Below are 19654 nucleotides of genomic sequence, written 5' to 3' on the forward strand. Positions count from 1 at the left end.
CTTTGCGTCACCAAATACCACAATGTGATGAGCTGTCTCCAGGCTAATATGTGGTCGCTTCCCCCCACAGCCACCACCTTCTCTCTCCACCCCACACTGTTCTCTTACCATTCCTCAGCTCTGGCCAGCGTAACCCATAGTGATGGAGGGGGGACATTGCGCCCCTCGTACCCTGTAAATGTCACAAGGAGCAATGGCCTTTTAAAATTGTTTATGTTCCCGGCAACCTCTTGTTTTAGACGCTCTGCAAATTTGGCCCGAGTCAACATTTGCATGCTGGCTGTCCACACACGCTATGAACAGAGGAATATTGTGCTGCTGACCAACACAACATGAAAAATCACACTGCAGGAACTTTGAATTTTTATCTGTTTTTACACTTTGTGTCTTTCAGCTCCAAAGAACGAAGATGGTGAAACAGGAGAGCAATTTTTTGAGAGAGTAAGTTCAACTCCACAGGATTCAGCTTGTTCACTCTCAAAGACAAAACAATAAAGCCAATGTAGCTGAACTCACAATAAAGCCACCAATAATTGCCAGTACAAAAAGGCCTCCAGTTATATAGTATGTAGCTTATAGATAATCGGGATCATCCATGATAGTCTTTTGCATTTGTTCCATCCTCTACATCTAGTGATTACTGGTTTAATGGAGGTGGAAATTTCAGTCTTTAAAATGCAAATGAGGCTTTGTATTCTTAGACTGAATACTAGGTTGTTTCTGTTTGTTCAGTGATTGTATGTATAGGAACAAGTGTGTGTATTTTTGTGGCAGACAATGCCTGTCTCCTCTTTGTTTCTCACTCCCACTGATTTTGTGTGCTTCCACAGGTGATGAGAGAAACCGACACTCAGGTGAAATGGCCTTCCAAGCTGAAGATTGGAGCCAAGTCAAAGAAAGGTGACACGTCTGTGTTATTTTACTCACAGCACAACACTGCTGTGTGTTTCCTCACATATTGATCTAGCAATTTCCACTAAAGGTAGAGTCGCTAACATTGTTCCTTGCAGCTTGTAAACACAACATTCAAACTGGGTCCCCTCCTTCCCGGGCTCATCTCCTCCAGAAGCACACACTCAATCCAGAATCTAGTTTGTTTACTGCTTGTACCTGGCCTGAAAGCTACTGCGCACTGGCACAAGCTAACTGCAGGTGTTTGGCACTTGAATGTCCAACATAAATCAGGCTAAGTCTGCTTCTGTGGGTAAAAGCAAACGCATGGTTCACTGTTGGAACAAGCTTGTTTTTAAACGCTTGTATTTTGGCTCATGTGATTATAGTTTCTCTTCTTTGTCAGTATGTTCACATCAGTCATATTTGCTGATTTGAATCATGTCCAATCTCTGATCTGTATCAACTCCTAAACTCACATGCACACTGTCCCTGGCTGGGGGACACATCCCAGCTCCCCGCCCAGAAAGGTCACATGTCCAAAAAATCCAAAACAAAACATCAAAATCCAGACAGAGGACAAGGTCTCTGCAGATACAGTCACCACCACACATGTATTGAAGACCATAAGTGATGATTGAGCAGCATTGCTTTTGGATATGTTTATATTCTATTTTATTTTTTTCTTTAACAAACTTTATAATTAACATTTGATATGAACTCCTATTTTCTTCTAGATCCACATGTGAAGGTGGAGGGAAAGAGAGCCAGTGTCTTGAAAGCAAAAAAGAAGATACTAGAAGTTCTGGAAACCAGGGTGAGGGCTCTGATTCATAGAATATGAATATACAATAAAAACATGCTTGTATCTTTCATCATTTTTTTCCGATGCTCTGCATCTCCTAAAGAGAATTGAATTGCAAAGGCTGCTTGTCACCAATAAAGTCTTTCTGGTGTTTAAATGTGCACTTCTTCATATTGAATCTTTCTCGATGGCCATCTTTAAAAGTACTGTTTACAAATCAGAGCACTGTTTCCATATAATCCAGGTAAACAAGGTGACTCTAAAGATGGATGTGGCCTATACAGAACACTCCCATGTGATCGGAAAAGGTGGCGGAAACATAAAAAAAGTGATGGAGGTCACATCTTGTCACATCCATTTCCCCGACTCCAATCGCCACAGTGCTACTGGAGAGAAAAGTAACCAGGTAACACCTACAAATGCAGACTTAAAGTGAGTCACTGTCAATTTCGGGGAGAAAACCAAGTTGATGCAATTTTCTTTTACTTGAAAACGTTTCCCAGGTCTCCATAGCTGGGCCCATAGAAGGAGTGGAGGAGGCTAGAAGGAGAATAAGGGTGAGTAGCCAATGGTTACGGAGCGAGGACAACTCAGGATTGACTTTAATTTGTCTCAAAGTTAAACAGTATTTTGCCACTTCATGTCATGTATTAATAAAATCATAAATATGATTAGGACACAAAGAAGACAGGTATTTATCAAAAAAATGCTGTTGGTTTGTTGGGCTGTCTCTCCCCATCCTGTCTCCTGTACATTGCATTTTTCTTTTGATTTCCATCCAAACTTTTTTGTCTTAGGATCTGCAGCCGCTGTCTCTGACCTTTGACCTCCCTGTCAGTCTGGTGCCCCAGGCTCTGCCAGACGCAGGCTCCCCCCTCATCCAGCAGGTAGTGCAGACTCTGGGGGTCAGTGTGAGCTTCAGGGCTGTGCCACCACATCCTCAGGCACAACCAGCTTTCTATGAAAGCTGCTGTACTGTGTGGGGCCTGCAGGGCAACGCAGCTGCTGTCAAGGTCAGTGTCAAACATTTTAGACAACCAGTTTATGTACAAAGGGAGGAGAATAATGTTCAAACCCAAGCATTAGCAACATGACGAATCAAAATCTGACTTTTGATAAAACTACTAATAAAAAACAATCCTAAAATAAGATGAACTAAACTAAGCTCAACTTCACGTTTGAATTTTGAATTGTTTATACTTTATTAATCCTTGAGGAAACTTCTGGATTTAGAGAGACACGCTTCCCACACACATGGGTCCAAATCATGCATACGCACACACAGTGGACATGAAGAGATGTCAGAGTGGGGCTGCAACACAATGCTACACAGGGAGTGCACCAGAGCTGATCGGGTTCAGTGCCTTGCTTAGGGGCACCTCGGCATGACTCTGGAATTGAATCAACTTTACTCATATGACCTTATGTGACATGATTATGTCATGAATGGCATCCTGCAGAAGGCGACGTGCATACTTATGGACCTGCTGCTGGGCTCAGAGGTCACAGGAGGTGCAGTGAACAGTCAACTGGACGTCACCTCTCAGCAGCACCTCTTCCTGCTTGGACAGAACGGAGCTCACTTTCTGAGTGTCATGCACCAGACCCAGACCCAGATTATCCTACCAGACCTCAGTGCCCCTCAGAGCCCCCCCTCACTGCTCATCCAGGGCAGCCCTGACGGAGTGTGTCTGGCTCGACAACAGCTCATGGTAAAGTGGGACATTTTGCTTTTCTTTTGGAAAAAAATGTGTATCTTTATTTTCTGTGTTTGTCTTTGTGCTGTATATCATACATTAATACTCTGTCTTTAATATCCTGTGGGACTTTTGTATGCACATCTAGGACTGTCTGCCTGTATGTTTGATGTTTGACATGCGTGAAGATGGGGAAGCTGATCCTTGTAAAGTGGCTCAGATGATGCAAAACCTGGGAGTCTTCATTAGTGTCAAACCCAAAGTAAAACAGACCAGCAAGGTACGACTCTATGAATGCAGATTTTCTGCTTTGTAATTGTTCAAAATAGCTCAATCTAAAAAGCCAGGTTAATTTGAGTGTTTCTTTTTTAAATTACTTACATCTTCGATTCACTGTCAAGTTTGTGATTGCTTATTTCATATGCAGCAGATTCAATAAAACATGTTTATTGAAATATTGCCTCAATATATTCACTGTGATACTGGATGCAAATCACGTGTCCTGCAGTCCTGTGTGCTGTGCTTTGTTGAATACTGATGCAGAGTTTTGTATTTTTTTGCAGTCAGTGGTTGTAAAAGGTCTGGAGAGAAACATCTCTTGTCTTTATGAGGCTCGCTGTTTGCTCCTTGGTTTGGATTCCTGTGAGACCTCCAAGGTAACAGAGGCGACCCCTGACCCCACATTGGCTGGCAGCGGGCTGACCAGCTATTGGCTCAACATGTTGCTCCAGCAGCTTCGTCTCTCTGAGCAGGGTGAGCGTTCACATGTTAGGACTTTACAAAAGACATTAGTATGGCCGACAGCGGTGTTTTCTACTATCCTGCTCCTCCCCACCCAGATCAAGTCTTTGGACACTGAGATAATTGTGATGAAAGCAGGTTCAACCTTTTAACCTGGCATGTTATTGCTTTTTTCACCTATTATTGCTTTTTTTGTGACATTCACAAAGCAATTGAGTTCTTCCAGCAACACTTTTTGTTTCTGCGGGTTTTCTTGGGAAGCAAAAGAATTGTACTCTGAGTTCATGTTGAAACCAAAATACAAAAGGGAGGCAGCTACGTTCATACAGTTAATATATTTTGTGACTGTTGTGTATTGATTGTTTCACTAATAGGTTTTCAGCCTTTTATGAGTACATGTTTTTTCCTTTGAACTTCTAACATTTAAGATTACTTTTGCAAAGATACTTGTGTATATGGCTGTGTGGTTGGAAATTGCTCTTCTTGTGTCTGACCTTGAGTCTTTTTTTTTTTTTTTTAAGTTTGCCATGTTTTTTAAGCAAAATAAACTGACATGATTTTTTTTACTCACTATGTCCCCCCCCTTGTTGAACAGGGTCTGTGTCTGCTCTAACTACAGAGATTGTGACTGGCACTAAGTCCCGCCCCTCACCCCCACCAGGCCTCACTGCTCCTGTTGACGAGGGGAGGACAGCACTAAAGGGAAACGACAGCAGGCCGCTTGAGAAGGTTAGTTTACAGTCTGTGACTCAAATTAAACACTTAAACAGGTTTTTTCTGTTCTTTTAACTCGGGCGAAATTAAAAACCAAGAACCAAACGTTCTCCTTTTTTTCAGATCCTTGAAAATGAGGACCTGTCTGGCCAATCAGAGGACGAGAGCTCTAAGGTCAATGAAATGTCATCGTCTGAGGTGTGTGAGGCCGTCAACATCATGAGCAGGGTGGGACTGATGGGTCGAAGGGGAAGTCTTCAGAGTCCTGAAATCCCTAAGGTTTTTGTCCAGGGCAGACGCCATTCAACAGGACAGGCGCTAACATATAGGTGAGCATTCATACCATGACATACCATGACAGACAGACAGACAGACAGACAGACAGACAGACAGACAGACAGACAATCCTGTGCAGAATGCTCAGTGCTAAATGTGACCTCTTATTGTAGCACGAAATTACAAATTAAAACTTTATATTTCATATAAATGAAAACACGTGCATTGATCAGCATGATAAAAAGTGATTCCAATGACAGAGATGGTGTTTAATAAAGAGTTATTTGAAGTGTATCTTAGCGTTCAACAATCATGTCCTATCTGTCTGATCTACTGTATGCTACAAACAGTCAGTAGGGGGAGCTCCAAATGAATAAATGAGTCCCCTTAATACATATAAAAACAATGTTTAAACTTTCAGCATGGTTAATACACACCAACGCACATTCATACACTCAAGAACCCTCACATATACCTGATCTATCAAGGACCTACAAATGTTACTAAAATAGAAAGCTGAGTTGGAGAAAGGGCAACGTGTTGACTTCTGGAGCAGCTCCTTTTTAATACAGAGCATCATTACTCTGTTTTTAAAATCCTCTGATAACTGCCATCACAGTTTGACCTTACCGTTGTCTTTCTATCTTTGTGTGTCCTGAATGTACCAGATTATTGAATGCAGACATAGAGGGAGGGAGGAGCGAGCGGAGGAACAGCCTGAGAAGAGATGTGACACTGGCTCAGGATTTAACCGCTGACTCATCCAAGGCTGAGGTGAGGAAAAACAGGAATTAAAGATCTACTTTACTGACCCCACAAATTGATGTGCTACATCTATTGACAGGTTTATTTGGCTATTCGTGGAATTCAGAGAAATGGTTACTAAGTCTTTCTGAATGACTGACTGTCTTTAGATACTGAAGGTGAAGCAGCGTTTCAGAGATAATTCATCTTAAAGAAAAATCTGTATGAAAAGGAGAGAAAGGAAAACAAGTTCAAGCCTGAAACTTTTTCTGCATCAAACTGAAGTTAAATTGAAAATAGCAGCAACAATTTATTTGTGGAGTCACATAACCTTTCAATTTGCACAACACTGACCTTGGTGTGATCTACATTTGAGAATTCATCTACGTTTGTTTCCCTTCATACTGTTTTTGCCATCTCTCACTCTCAAAGGTTATTGCACGAGTTTACTGTCGCAGCAGCATGATGTGTCAGCCTCCCTTTGCCTGTTCTCATCAACCACAAAAAAACAAAACAATTTAATTTCATGCATTATTTACTCATGTTATTTCCTGCTTGTGCTTTGTAGGATTATGACTATGAGAAGAAGAAACTGCTGGCAAACCGAGGTTAGCACTTCTAAATGTTTAATATGCTTTGTATTATTATTGTTTCAGGAGCATGTACAGGCTTCTGCAGCAACATTTAGGTCATTGCTTAGCAAGCCTTTGTTTTTAATTGATCTTAATTAGCAATAAAAACACATTTTCAGGGGAATTTAGTCCAAAATAATCACTGTATATTGCTTTTTCTTTTGTCAAATGGCCACTTACATGCGACCGAGCTGTTGTTTTTGGAGCCGGTCATGTATTGAAAAATATTTCGACTCAGCTGTTCAAACAACATTAAATCAAGAGTATTATAGAGTTTTCTGTAGAAATGCATACATTACATTTTTAATACCATATGATTATCCATGATCTAGTATTTTATTTCATTTAAACATATTAGAGAGACACATTAATATCCCGAGCAGAGGCAGGCACTTGATATTTGTGCTGATCACTGCCAACACAGCTGAAGAGGGGGACCTGTTTATGTGCTGCACTGTGCCAGAGTTATAATAGAGCAGCCCTAACAGCACTCCCACTTAATTCACATGGGGTGGAGACACAATGCAGACAACAAACACATGCATCCAAATACAGTTTAGGTACACTTATACACACACGTGCATAGACACAAACACACACTTATGCACACACTCTGCCTCATCCATCTTGCAGAATGAGAGATAGTGCAAAGATCTGCAGCCAAATGCTACTAAATTCCCTCAGTGTTGCTTTATGGGATTATGAATTAGCAGTTTGAATGGGCCATCTGCCTCACAGTCATTAAGATACCCATATGCCAGTATATGAATGGGACATTTACTCACTCAAACACACCCATGCGCACACAAGCTACAGTACAACCCACCAGTTATAAACCGAGTGATATCACACTCTTTGCACATTCATACATGGACTCTGTTTAAGTGCTTGAAGTTACCCTGGTTTACATGTCGTGATTTAATATTTCGTATAGTCTTAGTCCCAGCAAGTTTTATTTTTGTGCATCATGCTGACCAGGAGAAGCACTGTCTGTGATTCTTTATGTAACATCAGAACATAGACTGATCAAGTGAATCAGAAAGGAAGTAGCAGACTTTCACTACATTTTCTTGATGGGCACACTGTTTCGGCTGACCGTTGCCGTTAAAGTTGTGTAATAAATGCAGCTTGTTAAAATAATAAATAACTTGACTCAAACTGACTCAAACATCCTTAGCTGACCGTTTCAGTTGATGTTTATTTACTCCAACTTCTCTCTGATGTTGTTATAGACACAATACTATAGGCTTTGGCAAACTGCATGGATAAACCCACAGCTTGTTTCCTGCTGTGCACTAAAATGGAGAGACACATTCAGCAACTAGCTAATGAAATTTTAATTTAGCATCAAAAGTGCTGGAGGTGTGTGTGATTACGATGAAAAAGGAGGCTAACCTGAAACATAACACTAAAGCAAAAGGCAACATCACTGTGTTTGCAGAAAATGTAACTTAGCATCTAACACCAGTGCAACGTTTCTAGCTTGTTTCCACTGCCCAGAAGTGATAAAAAAAGAAGCTGTTTCATGCTGATTTTTTGACTATTTTCTTGTTTAATTTTATGGATCACTGCAGCCATGCAGAGGAAGCCTGTCGTCACAGAGGTCCGGACGCCCACAGACACCTGGAGCGGTCTTGGTTTCTCCAAGTCCATGCCAGCCGAGGCCATCAAAGAGCTACGCAACATTAGCCGACGAAGCTACAAGCCCTACCTGAGCACCATCAACAGCCAGCAACAAGTACGACTGAACATCAGATTAATGTCTTCTTTAACAAACTAAAATAATAAAGACTTTAAGCTCAGCACAATTCATTCTGACTTGAGGCATCCGGATTTATATAAGTTGTTTGTTTCCTAAATTTTATTTCCTTTTAGCTGCCACAACTGTTTTTTTTTTTTTGTAGCAATGCAGTGAAACAAGCACCCTACTGCAGCCCTCCAACAGGCTCATTTATTGGTCTTGCCCTTTAACACTTTAAAGCATTTATCTCCCTGTGTGGCAAGCACTGCCAATTTGTACGCTCAATTACCTGGGGTTTGATACCATCGCCTCAGTCAACACAGCCACATCTCAGCAACCTGTTTACCTATTTCAGCTCTTTAGAAGTCTCCCGAAACAGCACTCTCTGAATGCTTAGTAGCCAGTGATGTACTCACTTTGGTTCATAAGAGCAGAAATTCCAAAGACTTAAACAGGGAGCTGGAAGAAGGCAGGCACGATGCTTGATGCATTGGTAATTTACATAGAGAGAGTGTTCCTATCACAGACGAGCAAACAAGGGCAAATGAGCTAGTTTAGCAACATGATTCATTTCCTTTCTGCTTAAATCTGCCAACCGATGAACATTATGTTATCTTGCAATTGTACTGCAATTTGTGATCACTTGTAGCTGACCTGTAGACCTGACAATACAAAATGAGAGAAGAGGGGATATTGTCAGAAGTACAAAGTGCTGTAGTGAAGTGTAACGAAGAAAAAAAAACACTTGCACACATTCAATGCTGCCACATTTTCTTATCTGTTTTCTTAAAGACATGGGCAGCTCAGATGGGGAAGGTATGTAATGGCAGCAACTCTGAAAATTGGAGGGACCGACGTGGATCCCCACCTTCATCCCTGCCCGTGTCTTCCTCTTCCTCCTCTGCTTCATCCTCCCCCTCCTCACCCCCATCGACTTTCTCCTCGACCTCCTCCTCTTTTCCTGCATTTGCATCCTCGATGAATCGAAGCAGAAATGACAAAGCCTGTAAGTCCCCTTGTGTGTGTTTTGAGAATAAATGCAGTTTGTCTGTGTTGTTTCTTTACCTTTTCCTGTTAACGCTGGCTTTTCATGTGTAGCTGAGAGCTTCTCAAATGGCTACTTTGAAGGCGGATGCTCATCTCGGAGGGCATCCACCTGCAGTCAGCGAAGCCCTTCCCCCCAGATGACAGATGAGCTGCCTGAACTGCTCAGCCAAATTGGCTTGATCAAATACATTGATGTGTTCGAACAACAAGAGGTAAACGTGTAAACATTTTCAATGAATCCTTCCTGAGTGCAAACATTTTGTGAGTGATACTATCCCTCCATCACATATGAACCATACTGTTTTTTTTAGTTTGGAAAACTGTGCACTCGAACTGCTGCAAAGAGACACTGTACACATAACCAAGCACACACACACTCTCTCTTGTCCCTCAGCAAAACACATTATGTATAATAAATGAGCCTCACTATGAAAATGCAATCTGTACTCCTCCAGATTGACTACCAGACATTCCTCACACTGTCTGATGAAGACCTGAAGGAAGTAGGCGTCTCCACGTTTGGAGCCAGGCGCAAGATGCTGTTGGCGATCTCAGGTGAGAATTGGATTTCCAAGTTTGGACACAGATCTTCTTCTCCATCTGTGCAAGTTGGCTTTGATGGAAAGAAATCAATAGAGTTATTTATCTTCCTGTACAGACCTAAACAGGAGCAAGAGGAGGCTCTCAGACACACCTGCGGTGAAACCTGGCTACCTGGAGGGTGGTGCTAGTGGACGACTACCCCGAATCATGGATCTAGAAGTTGCTGCTCAGAGTAATCGCTGGTAAGAAGAGACAGCAACCAGCTCTTTGCTCCATTTGCTAAATGTGGAGCTAATCAGCCTCTAAAGGTGCTGTTTGCAAAGCAGAGATTGCATCTGCTTTGTGACATTACATTGATGAGTATGCAGTTGACATGAAGAGCAGCAAAGATTAGGTAAACAGCTAAATCCAATGCCTTCACTCTACAGCCATACCCCAGAAGTTTTCAGATAAAGTCATGACAAGGAGGTATTTTTCTTCCAAACCTCTGATTCTGCAAGAAACAATCTGTATGAAACAAAACAAAGACAGAACCACAATGATCCTTTGTGGTGTCCTTTTACATCAGGAAGTGCCTTACTAGAGGAAACTATTGCTCCTATACTTTGACCAGTGTTTAAATTCTTTCACCACTACATTTATGCAATTGTACATAAAAATATACACAATTAAATGTCTTTGTATTATGCTAGAGATTATGAATAAAATGTTTTCTTCATAGTTCATCCCTCTTGATTGTATATCTTTTGTAAGCCTTATGTTATGTTTGTCTTAAAGCCAGGATCAATCCACCAGAGGGCACTTGTGTCACACTGTGTGCTCAGTATTCCAGTCACATTTGTGCAGAATGAAAAATAACGTGTTTGTTTTGGGGAATAAACAGTGAAACCAGGATTAAAGAGTCTGGTGGAAAATGTGAAAATTGCTTTGAAAAATACACTAGTAATACTCAGATAAGGAAACATACTTTTAGTGATGCTCTTTTGTAATGTCATTTATCGTGCCTGAGTGCTGACTTGAAAGTCCTAATTTAATTTATCACAGGTGCCAGAAGTAAATCCACTGGAACACTTTGTGAGTTGTTCCTAATTTAATTTTTAACTGAGAGATTCAACCAGCTATTTAGTGCTTTCAGAGAGACCATGCTGGCAAAGATTGAACAAGAATGGGATCAAACCTAAATATGCAACTTTGGAATAGTGTTTCTTTGTCACCACATTGAAGTATCAGATCCAAGAAACCTCCACCGGGGGGCACGACATGAGGGGCTCTGATCCGTTCAGAAGCTCCACAAGCTGGCAGAGGTAGCGGAAGCCAGGAATGAGAGAGAATGTGAGTGGAAGTGGTGGGCTGTGACAGATTAGTGAGAGATGATCCCTGCTTATTACAATGTCTCTGCCAATTACATAGGCAGGCTTTAGACCAGTGATCCTCAAATCTGCTCCTCGGGCTCTGGAGCACTGCTGGATTTCTCTTCTGTCAGGTACTTAATTGCGCTCTCCTGTGGCTCTGCCTTTAAATCCATGCTTGATCACACAGCTAGAATGAAAACTACCTAGAAGAACCTGAAGCACTGCTGAGCCTGACAACTTCAGAGAGCAGCTTGGACCTTTACAGTGGCTGAAGTGGCAATTTTGGTTCATGACCCAGTTACATGGAGGGTGCTCACGATGATCCTGTGAGGAGATTCTTTGTGACGCCTATATGTGTATGTTGTTTTCAGCAAAAGTGGGTAATTCTTTTTGGACCTAAAAATTTGACTGTACTCTATTGCCGTGCAAACAACAGGCTAATATGTAAACTACTAGCTGGTGAAAATAGTCTAGCATTTGATAGTTATAGTACCATGTAATATGTGTGGACAAACTGAATAAAACACCAGAAACAAATTTAAAATAATGGAAGATAACCGCAAGAAGACTTGTGCCATGTATTTTTATTTTGATGGATGTTGGAAACTAAAGCTGAGGCCGTTCTACACCTTTGCTACCGTTTTTTTCAAAATGAAAATGTATGGATGCGAGGGTTTGTCAATGGTCAGTATCAAAGGTACCTTATAGCAAAACATCAAACAAAAGCAAATAATGTCTCATATTAAACATCAAACTTAAAGATACTTCCTTCTGCTGCTTAAAATGACCACCTATTGTGCTAACAGTGTCTACTTGTTGCCAATCACCGGTCTCCATGGAGACCTCAGGCTGATGGGATGATTCACCTGACAGTGAAACCATCTGTGGATAATAAAAAAGCAGCCAATAAAGAAATGAAACAGAGGAACGGTGTGCCCTGAGGAAAAAACAAAACAACGCATCTCCCTGACTGAGATGAAGATGGAACTCACTCCAGGAGAGTGAGTGGGAGAGAGGAGAGAAAGAGAAAGATTAATGAGTGCTGGTTTGAATGCATGTGTGTAGACTACAAGGGCATGCTGGTGTGTAATACATGTGCCTGGTTGTGTCCGAAGATACAAGTTTAGACAATTAAAGAGAATGTTAAAAGAAGATAAAAAAAGAAATACAAATCTATCTATCTATCTATCTGTCTATCTATCTATCTATCTATCTGGTCTTCATTTTTTGTTTTACATACTCTTCCTGGACCTTGAATGATTCTTTGCAAATGAAGTATTCTGAAGGGCTCTTCTTTGGGGAAATGACATGATGAGGAAAGAGCCTAATCTTAAATAACAAATGTTTTGCTGTGTTATTGATCCTGTTTTTAGGACTGTGTAATGAATAATTTAAAAACAAAAAAACAAAACGTTCTTCGGCATTGGGAATTCCACATCAATAATGAAAGCACGTTTATTGAGTTCCTGTGACAAATCACAGGAGGGGGGTATCACTCAGTGGTTGGTCCACCAGAGAAAATCAGGGGAAGTGATGAACTGTTTTCTCTGCTCTATTTTACAACAGCCACCAGTCTTGTGTCTGAACAGAACTTATGAATGATTGCTCAACCTAGCTTAGCACAAAGACTGGGAATAGGAAGAAGGTAGCCCTGTGAAATGAGATATAGTTGTTAATGAAGGTCTGAAGAGCTTTAAATGTCATGCACAGGCCTATGGGTTGTAGTAGTCTAATTTAACTCTGCTTAAAAGGATATGCAGTGTCTTTCCACAAAAGTCAAACGTTTAAATTGTGTTCTATCAAAAACTATTTCCCAAACAACAAAGAGAAAGTAAAGTTAACTTAAATAGGATAAGTGATAATCATGTCCATAATTCAGAGATGTAAATGTAAATGCAGAAAGAAGCAACAATTAATGCATGACAAAATAACGACATATGTTTTTTTACGGCTTTAGTTGAGTAGCCTTTTGTTTGGACGCAACAGCAGCCAGCTATACAAAGTCCACAACACAATTTAATGCACAAAGTTAAACCTATTGACTACTGTATCCTATGTAGTGTGTTTGAACTGCTGAATGGACTGTTTCATGCCAAAAGAGTCTGCTGTCCTTTTTAGCCTTTGATTGTTGGTACAAATGTGTTTCCAAAGTGCTGTGTGGGCTGTTTCAAGGCCATTAGGGTCAGCTGTCCTATTAGCCAGTGATAACACAAAAGCAATCATTAAGCTTTTATGTTCATGTGGGCCCTGCTGGCTTTGTGATTCTGATCACTTCAAGGCAAGTGAATCAAGTATTTTCTTCTGCTTCTAAGAGGGGAGGCTGCTGTCTCAAGGTTGGAAAAGGTCAGAATTGATAGAGGGCTTTGATTGTTCTACTACAGAGAAATCTGAGCTTCAGATAAAGCATATAAAACCAAAAAGCATGAGAAAGTCTCATAAATGCGTGGATTTGCAGTCAAAGCGACATGTTTTTATTTCATCATGAAATCAGATGAAATGTGAGACTCTTGCTTCATGCAAGGAGAAAAACGGACACATGGACCTGTAAGGTTCAAAAGACACCCAAAGTGCCACTTTACTTAAATTTTCAAACTTACAAATAAAAGTTCACTTGGTTGACATAGTGAAGATTTCAATTTTTAACTTTTCACTGAACATACCCAATGTTGGGAGGCCGAACAGATCCTCTTCTCTGCTCACCCACACGTGTCCTCCCAGCTCAGGAGCAGCTTCTTCCTCTAGTGTCCGTGCACAGTCACTCAAACAGCCTCAGCGGCCTTACTTACTGTAAGTGAAAGCATAGCCGACCGAGACGCCGCACATTTGGACTGTAGGGATTGCAGTTCACTTTCCTACACTACTATCGCTCTGCAATTAACTTCCTACCTCCTGAGATTGGGAGAAGAAACCAAAAAAGACACTAGACAGCATCAACATAGCAACAAAGTTTCGTAGCAGCCAAATAGGCATCACTTTCTGTTTGAGATGCATAGAGCTAGACCTTACCAGGTAAATCTCTCTTTTACAGAAACACGATGAGAAACATGCAACAACAACGACAATACATCTTTAATCTCATTGCTTCCTGGGCTTTCTGGGACATTCAAGATCAACGGATAAATAATTTACAATCTTCCATGGAGAAACAGAGAGAGAGGGGAGTGGGGGGGGGGTCATCTCAGAGCCAGGGAATGTGGTGTGGGAACATCGTTGAACACTGGAAGAAGCCCGACAGAGGAACACAGAACATGAGATGGAACTGCTGATGGAAGTGCAGGGAAGGGAATCCACAATCTGGCCTTCCCAGAGGGAACATATTTACATCCAGTTAATGTATCAGGGCTCACAGACTGACCAGAGGCTCTGACATGGACATACAAGTAGAGGAGAGAGGGGAGGATAAGAGAAAGGACAAGAAAGAGGGAAATGACAGAGAATAAAAAGGAGTGTGTCCATGTTTTGAGAGGTTCTGGGGGAAGTAGAGGAAAGTGGCTAAGTTGAGCAGACAGGGTCTTTAAATCTAATAGTTCCTCTGTTTTCTGTCTGAGGGAAGAGTGAATCACTTTAACATAAGAGGCCAGCTGAGGTTCACTGAAGTAAGAGATATGGATCAGAGACAGAAGTTTAGGAGTCAAAAGATAGACAGCAGCCAAGGAGAGGGTGAGACTGGAATGGCTTCAGAGCTGTGCTGAGTTAACGGGAGTTTCCTGGTCGCTGATGGCAGAATTAAATGGAGCAGAGCTACCAAACGTAGCCCATCTCGTCATCCTTGTCATCTTCCTCATCCTCGTCGTCCTCGATGGCTCCTCTGGGATGAATCCGGCCCCGTCTCTTCTTCTGCCTGCTCCTCCCAGTCTGTGTTGGCTCCTCCTCCTGGTCATCAAGGAGAATGACGGCACCGCCGCTGCCAAAATCCCCCGATGTCTCTTGGTCCTCATCTGAAGGAACACACAGACAGGTGGGTTAAAAGCTCTGCAAGGACTCTTAAGTGGCACATCTCTCAGTAACTGACACAGCTTGTGACTGTGTGTCATGCTTGAGGAAGATTGTTTAGACAGGTTAACTACTCTGCACAAATTCAGTGTGATAATACTAGGATTGTTTCTCATACATGTTACTAGTTAAGTGATCCTATCTGCAGTGCTAAATCAGCCTTTAATGTTCCAAACTTTACTTCATAGTACAGACATTTATGTCACCTGTGTATGGGTGCAATTAGCTTTGATAATCTATTCCAGCGGTACTCAAATACAAATCTTAAAGGGCCACAAACATATTTTTAAATAACTCAAATGGCCCTTTATTGAGTAATTAAATATTGTATAAAAATCTTTCCCCCACACACATTAACATGTTTCAATGACAGAAAAATAAATGGAATACATTTATTTTGGGGACTGACTAACGTCACAACTGCTCGTACCCCCTTATTTGATTACTCAAGGGTGCCACATGACTCAACCTAAACACATAGTGGAGGAATAACAGTTCAGGGGCCACAATTGGGAACCTCTGATCTACATACTTTTTTCCAGTTTGGGAAATTTCACAACAGTAGGACGGCCCTTGTAATAACTCAAGTGATTTATTAACTTTTCCTCTACACAATTGGTTTACAAAATATTGACATTTCTAACAGCAACTGTCGTATCAGTCTTGAATTGCCCCCAGGGACAAATAAAGTTTTTTTTTTAACTGAATAGTCTTTATAAGTCCGTATTAGCAATTGACATTGTGATAAACCATACTTACAATGTATTAGCATTTATCTAAGTACAGCGCAACAGAGCTGCTAACATTTTCTCTGACTATTTTAAGAGAGCTACAGTGAGAGCTGACAAAATCAAACATACAACATATTTATCCATGCAAACAATGGCAGCACAGAAGAAGAAAGGAATATGTCAAACTAACCCTTTTATCCACAATTTCTTCTACCAGGGACTGCCTAACTATGTATCCAATATTTTTCAACATAGCGGCACTGTACTCAGAACTTGACATCTCAAAGGCTGCCTCCAGCATTCTGTGAGATTGGGACTTTGCAATCCTTATAAGTTCAGTTCAAAAAGCCTCTTTACACCTGGGTACAAGTGTACTCTGTTTGAGTACTGCTTATAGTGTTAAAATCAGTTTGGTGTCCTTGTGTTCGGGCTGTGGAGCGGAAAGCTGCCACATGGCTATCGTTTGTTATATGTGAAAGGGAGAACTCCTGGCAGCTCCTGCCTGAGGCCACTCAGCCAGTCAGATGAGCTTGTTAGAGAAGAGACAAAGGACTGCTATTAGTGTGTGTGTATGTGTGTTTGTGCGCACATGTTTGGTGACCAGAGAGACTCCTCATCAATACTTGAAGCTGCAATTACTGGCTTTGGACTGGACTGGCATTGGAGTGAGCTGTAATCTGTGACTTTGGGTTGGTGTTTGATTGATAATCAGTATGTCTGCCCGGATTCTTTCTCGCTAATTATTGTTCCTTTTTTCACCCAGTGAAATGCCTCAGCCATTGATCTGTAGCAAAGTGTTTCTATTGGCTTTTGACCATTCCATTTGCATTTCCACAGCTGGTTTGTGAACTATGACTCTGACATTTTTAAATGTTTCATTATATATTGTTTTCTTTAAATGCATCAGCCAGCAGTAGAAGCGTTTAGCTTCGAACAAACTGTGCAACTCATGCACTGCTTTTTATTTATACTCAACAGTAAAGAAATCCTTTGACATTGCTATCTACTGACAAGTGTGACAGATTTGCTTACTTCCAACTTTTTATTTCATCAAAACTACATGAGCAGAATATCACAGGCAGATGGAATAAGGTATATGACTGATGGCTAATGAACCAGACAGACTGCTCTAGAGTCATTACTTGTCTTTACTATGTCCTAAATGATCATTGATGTGTAAAGCGTTGTGCAAAGGAAAAGACAAGAGGAGACACTCGAACAAAGAATAGTTGAAATTGAAGTGCTCTTCATTTTTTCAGTGGTACGTCATGTGTTGAAGAGAAGCTCTGCAGCAGATTCAAGAGAAAAGACAGGTGGAATTGGAGTCCACCTGGATCATAGCAGTAGCTCTGAGAGACAGCTGGACAATAAGGGCAACACACTGCCAAAACTGTTGTTTGGCATTAAGTGAGAATGTATCAGACTAGAGTGCTGTGTGTGAGTGGATGTGTGTTTTGGTCTTACCGCAGTTTGGGTTGCCTTGTTTCCTAGAGCCAGCTATCTCATTGCCATACTTGTCCACACACCAACACTGGCCGGTGCTGCTGTGACACTGGGTCGGTTTGAAGTAACCCTCCTCTGTACAGCGAGGAATATAAGAGCCTACAGATGGAGAGGGGAGGGAGGAAGAGGGGAATGTTGAGCTTCTTGTGTATTCACAGAGGTAGATCAACAATCAATTACAGCTGTGAAGGTTGTAGGACAACAACTACATCCTGCTTAGGGAGAAGCAGTCACTTTGAAATATACACACATACGCATGCACAGTAGTTCCGTGACCTTCATTTGACCCAGTCCCAGCTTTTTTTTGCATGCTGTTTTGTTGTGAGCTGAGCTGAACGATCTGCCCAGCGGGGACAGATGACATGAGTACAAAATGTCAGGATGTGCTTTGAAGTGTGTGTACAGTGTGTTTAATGCTTCGAATTCCTTTTTGTTCACTTGGAAATATTTAGAGGGGAAGCACTTTTTATTCATCTGTGTTGTTTGCTTACATCACATGAGGACATGTTAGTGTCTTAAACATTAAAGGATGACTGACAGGTATGAATCATCCAGACTGACCTATGAGGCCCTTTCTTCGACTCTGATTCTGGATCCGACTCTTCTCACTTTGGCACGGCAGTCCTGTAATCAGAGAGCATACAAAGTAGTTTAATTTAACATACTGAATATGGGTTATACCTTCCTTACATTCCTCTATGCATCCACTTAATAAGCATCTCAATCATGTTAGGATATGGAGTGAATAAAAAGGTGAACAAGTACAAATAAATCAATAAATAATGTTTGTTAGTCTCAGGCTGCTGGACAAATATGTTGTTGGATTGATATAAAAGACCCTGAAAGAGGAAGTTTTATCATATGCTCTCTCTTTATGATGTCTCTAATTACTTAAAAAATGGAAATGAACACAATGTCCATAATAGTTCTTAAGTTATTTCCTTTATTTTGTTGTTATATAAGTTACATTTTCCTGAGCTGAGAACTTGTTTAAACTACATTTAGTTTCACTTTTACTGATGATCTTTTCATTGTCTCTCTGTCTCTCATTCCCTCCTCCTCCCTCCTCCTCTTCCACCTCCTCCCTCCTCCTCCTCACCATCAGGCTTCTGGAAGCAGTAGCACCACTCGTTATTAGACAGCTTGCCATCCTTGAAGGAGTCGCAGGAGTTGAAGAGGGGCTTCATGCACAGCTCGTACTTGTCCAAGTAAATGGCACTCAGCTCTGATTGGTCCAGCAGTAGGTCAAAGTTCATGTCCAGCTTGTTGAACATCCAGCCCAGCGAGTCCTTACAGATGGGCAAGATGCTGGTGTCAAAGTCTGAAGGAGGCATGAGACATGAAGGAGGTATTGATGAAGTGAAACATTTCAAACATCAGAACATGTCTGGATCACTTATAGTTTTAGACTTTTCAAATAGTAAACTGGGATTTGAACGTGTTTGTATGTGTGTGTGTGTGTGTGTGTGTGTGTGTGTGTGTGTGTGTGTGTGTGTGTTTGTGCAGTGGCAGAGCTGAGATGTGTTCAGACATGTTGACATTACAGAGAACAGAGCAGGGCCGCTGTCAACATCACTGTCAGGCCTCATGAGGACAGAAGAGCGTGGCTGTTAAACAGAAGAGGGCTGCAAATACACACACACACACACACGCACACGCACACGCACACACACACACACACACACACACACACACACACACACACACACACACACACACACACACACACACAAGCACACAGTGAAGGGATGTACTCACGTCCAGTGGCAGAGTCAAAGCTGTCAGAGGATTTGAGGTCTCTGTTGGCGTCAAGATGGAGAACTCCAAACCAGTCCTTGAGTCTGGCAGCCAGGCTGTGCAGCTCTGTGTCAGTGCATGCTACACATAGACACAGAAACACACAAACACATGTACAAAAACAAACCAAAAAAAATTAGGTAAGCAGAAGCTGTCAATCAGCTTCCGTCATCAAAGATTAATATATATATATTTTTCATTTCAACCCCTTATTATTATTTGTTTTTACTCATTCTAGTCTACTTCTTCTCCTTGAGTAAACACCTTAGAGAGATCACACACACACACACACACACTCAACTAGGACTTTCTCTTGACAGTTACCATAGGAACCCACTCTGACATGCACATACAAACACATCAAAATCCAGCACACACATCAGGGCTCTTTGTCTGCTGTCATCTCTATAGGTTCACTTTGGAGTATTCTTGTTCAAATGTCTCAAT

General features: G+C 41.4%; 2 protein-coding genes across 3 annotated transcripts in view; one reads left to right on the forward strand and one right to left on the reverse strand.

Moving 5' to 3' along the window:
- Nucleotides 1-10774, forward strand: part of bicc2 (bicaudal C homolog 2) — an 11965-nt gene extending 1191 nt beyond the window's left edge. Inside the window, exons 2-19 of the mRNA XM_079351659.1 lie at nt 395-441; nt 831-900; nt 1629-1708; nt 1941-2102; nt 2200-2253; nt 2494-2709; nt 3157-3408; nt 3542-3673; nt 3957-4146; nt 4730-4863; nt 4972-5177; nt 5793-5898; nt 6437-6476; nt 8075-8238; nt 9034-9247; nt 9340-9500; nt 9744-9843; nt 9947-10774. Coding sequence (XP_079207785.1) covers nt 395-441; nt 831-900; nt 1629-1708; nt 1941-2102; nt 2200-2253; nt 2494-2709; nt 3157-3408; nt 3542-3673; nt 3957-4146; nt 4730-4863; nt 4972-5177; nt 5793-5898; nt 6437-6476; nt 8075-8238; nt 9034-9247; nt 9340-9500; nt 9744-9843; nt 9947-10077 — 2459 coding nt within the window. The 3' untranslated portion in view covers nt 10078-10774. The remainder of the gene's footprint in view (nt 1-394; nt 442-830; nt 901-1628; nt 1709-1940; nt 2103-2199; nt 2254-2493; nt 2710-3156; nt 3409-3541; nt 3674-3956; nt 4147-4729; nt 4864-4971; nt 5178-5792; nt 5899-6436; nt 6477-8074; nt 8239-9033; nt 9248-9339; nt 9501-9743; nt 9844-9946) is intronic.
- Nucleotides 10775-13728: 2954 nt separating this feature from the next.
- spock1 (SPARC (osteonectin), cwcv and kazal like domains proteoglycan 1) overlaps nt 13729-19654 on the reverse strand; it is an 81228-nt gene continuing 75302 nt past the window's right edge. For both annotated transcript variants that reach the window (XM_079351661.1, XM_079351660.1), the window contains exons 8-12: nt 19169-19288; nt 18510-18731; nt 17972-18034; nt 17372-17509; nt 13729-15121 (exon numbers count right to left, since the gene is read on the reverse strand). In XM_079351661.1, coding sequence (XP_079207787.1) covers nt 14925-15121; nt 17372-17509; nt 17972-18034; nt 18510-18731; nt 19169-19288 — 740 coding nt within the window. In that variant the 3' untranslated portion in view covers nt 13729-14924. The remainder of the gene's footprint in view (nt 15122-17371; nt 17510-17971; nt 18035-18509; nt 18732-19168; nt 19289-19654) is intronic.

Source organism: Symphodus melops, assembly GCF_947650265.1.
Source record: "Symphodus melops genome assembly, chromosome: 9".
NCBI lineage: Eukaryota > Metazoa > Chordata > Actinopteri > Labriformes > Labridae > Symphodus > Symphodus melops.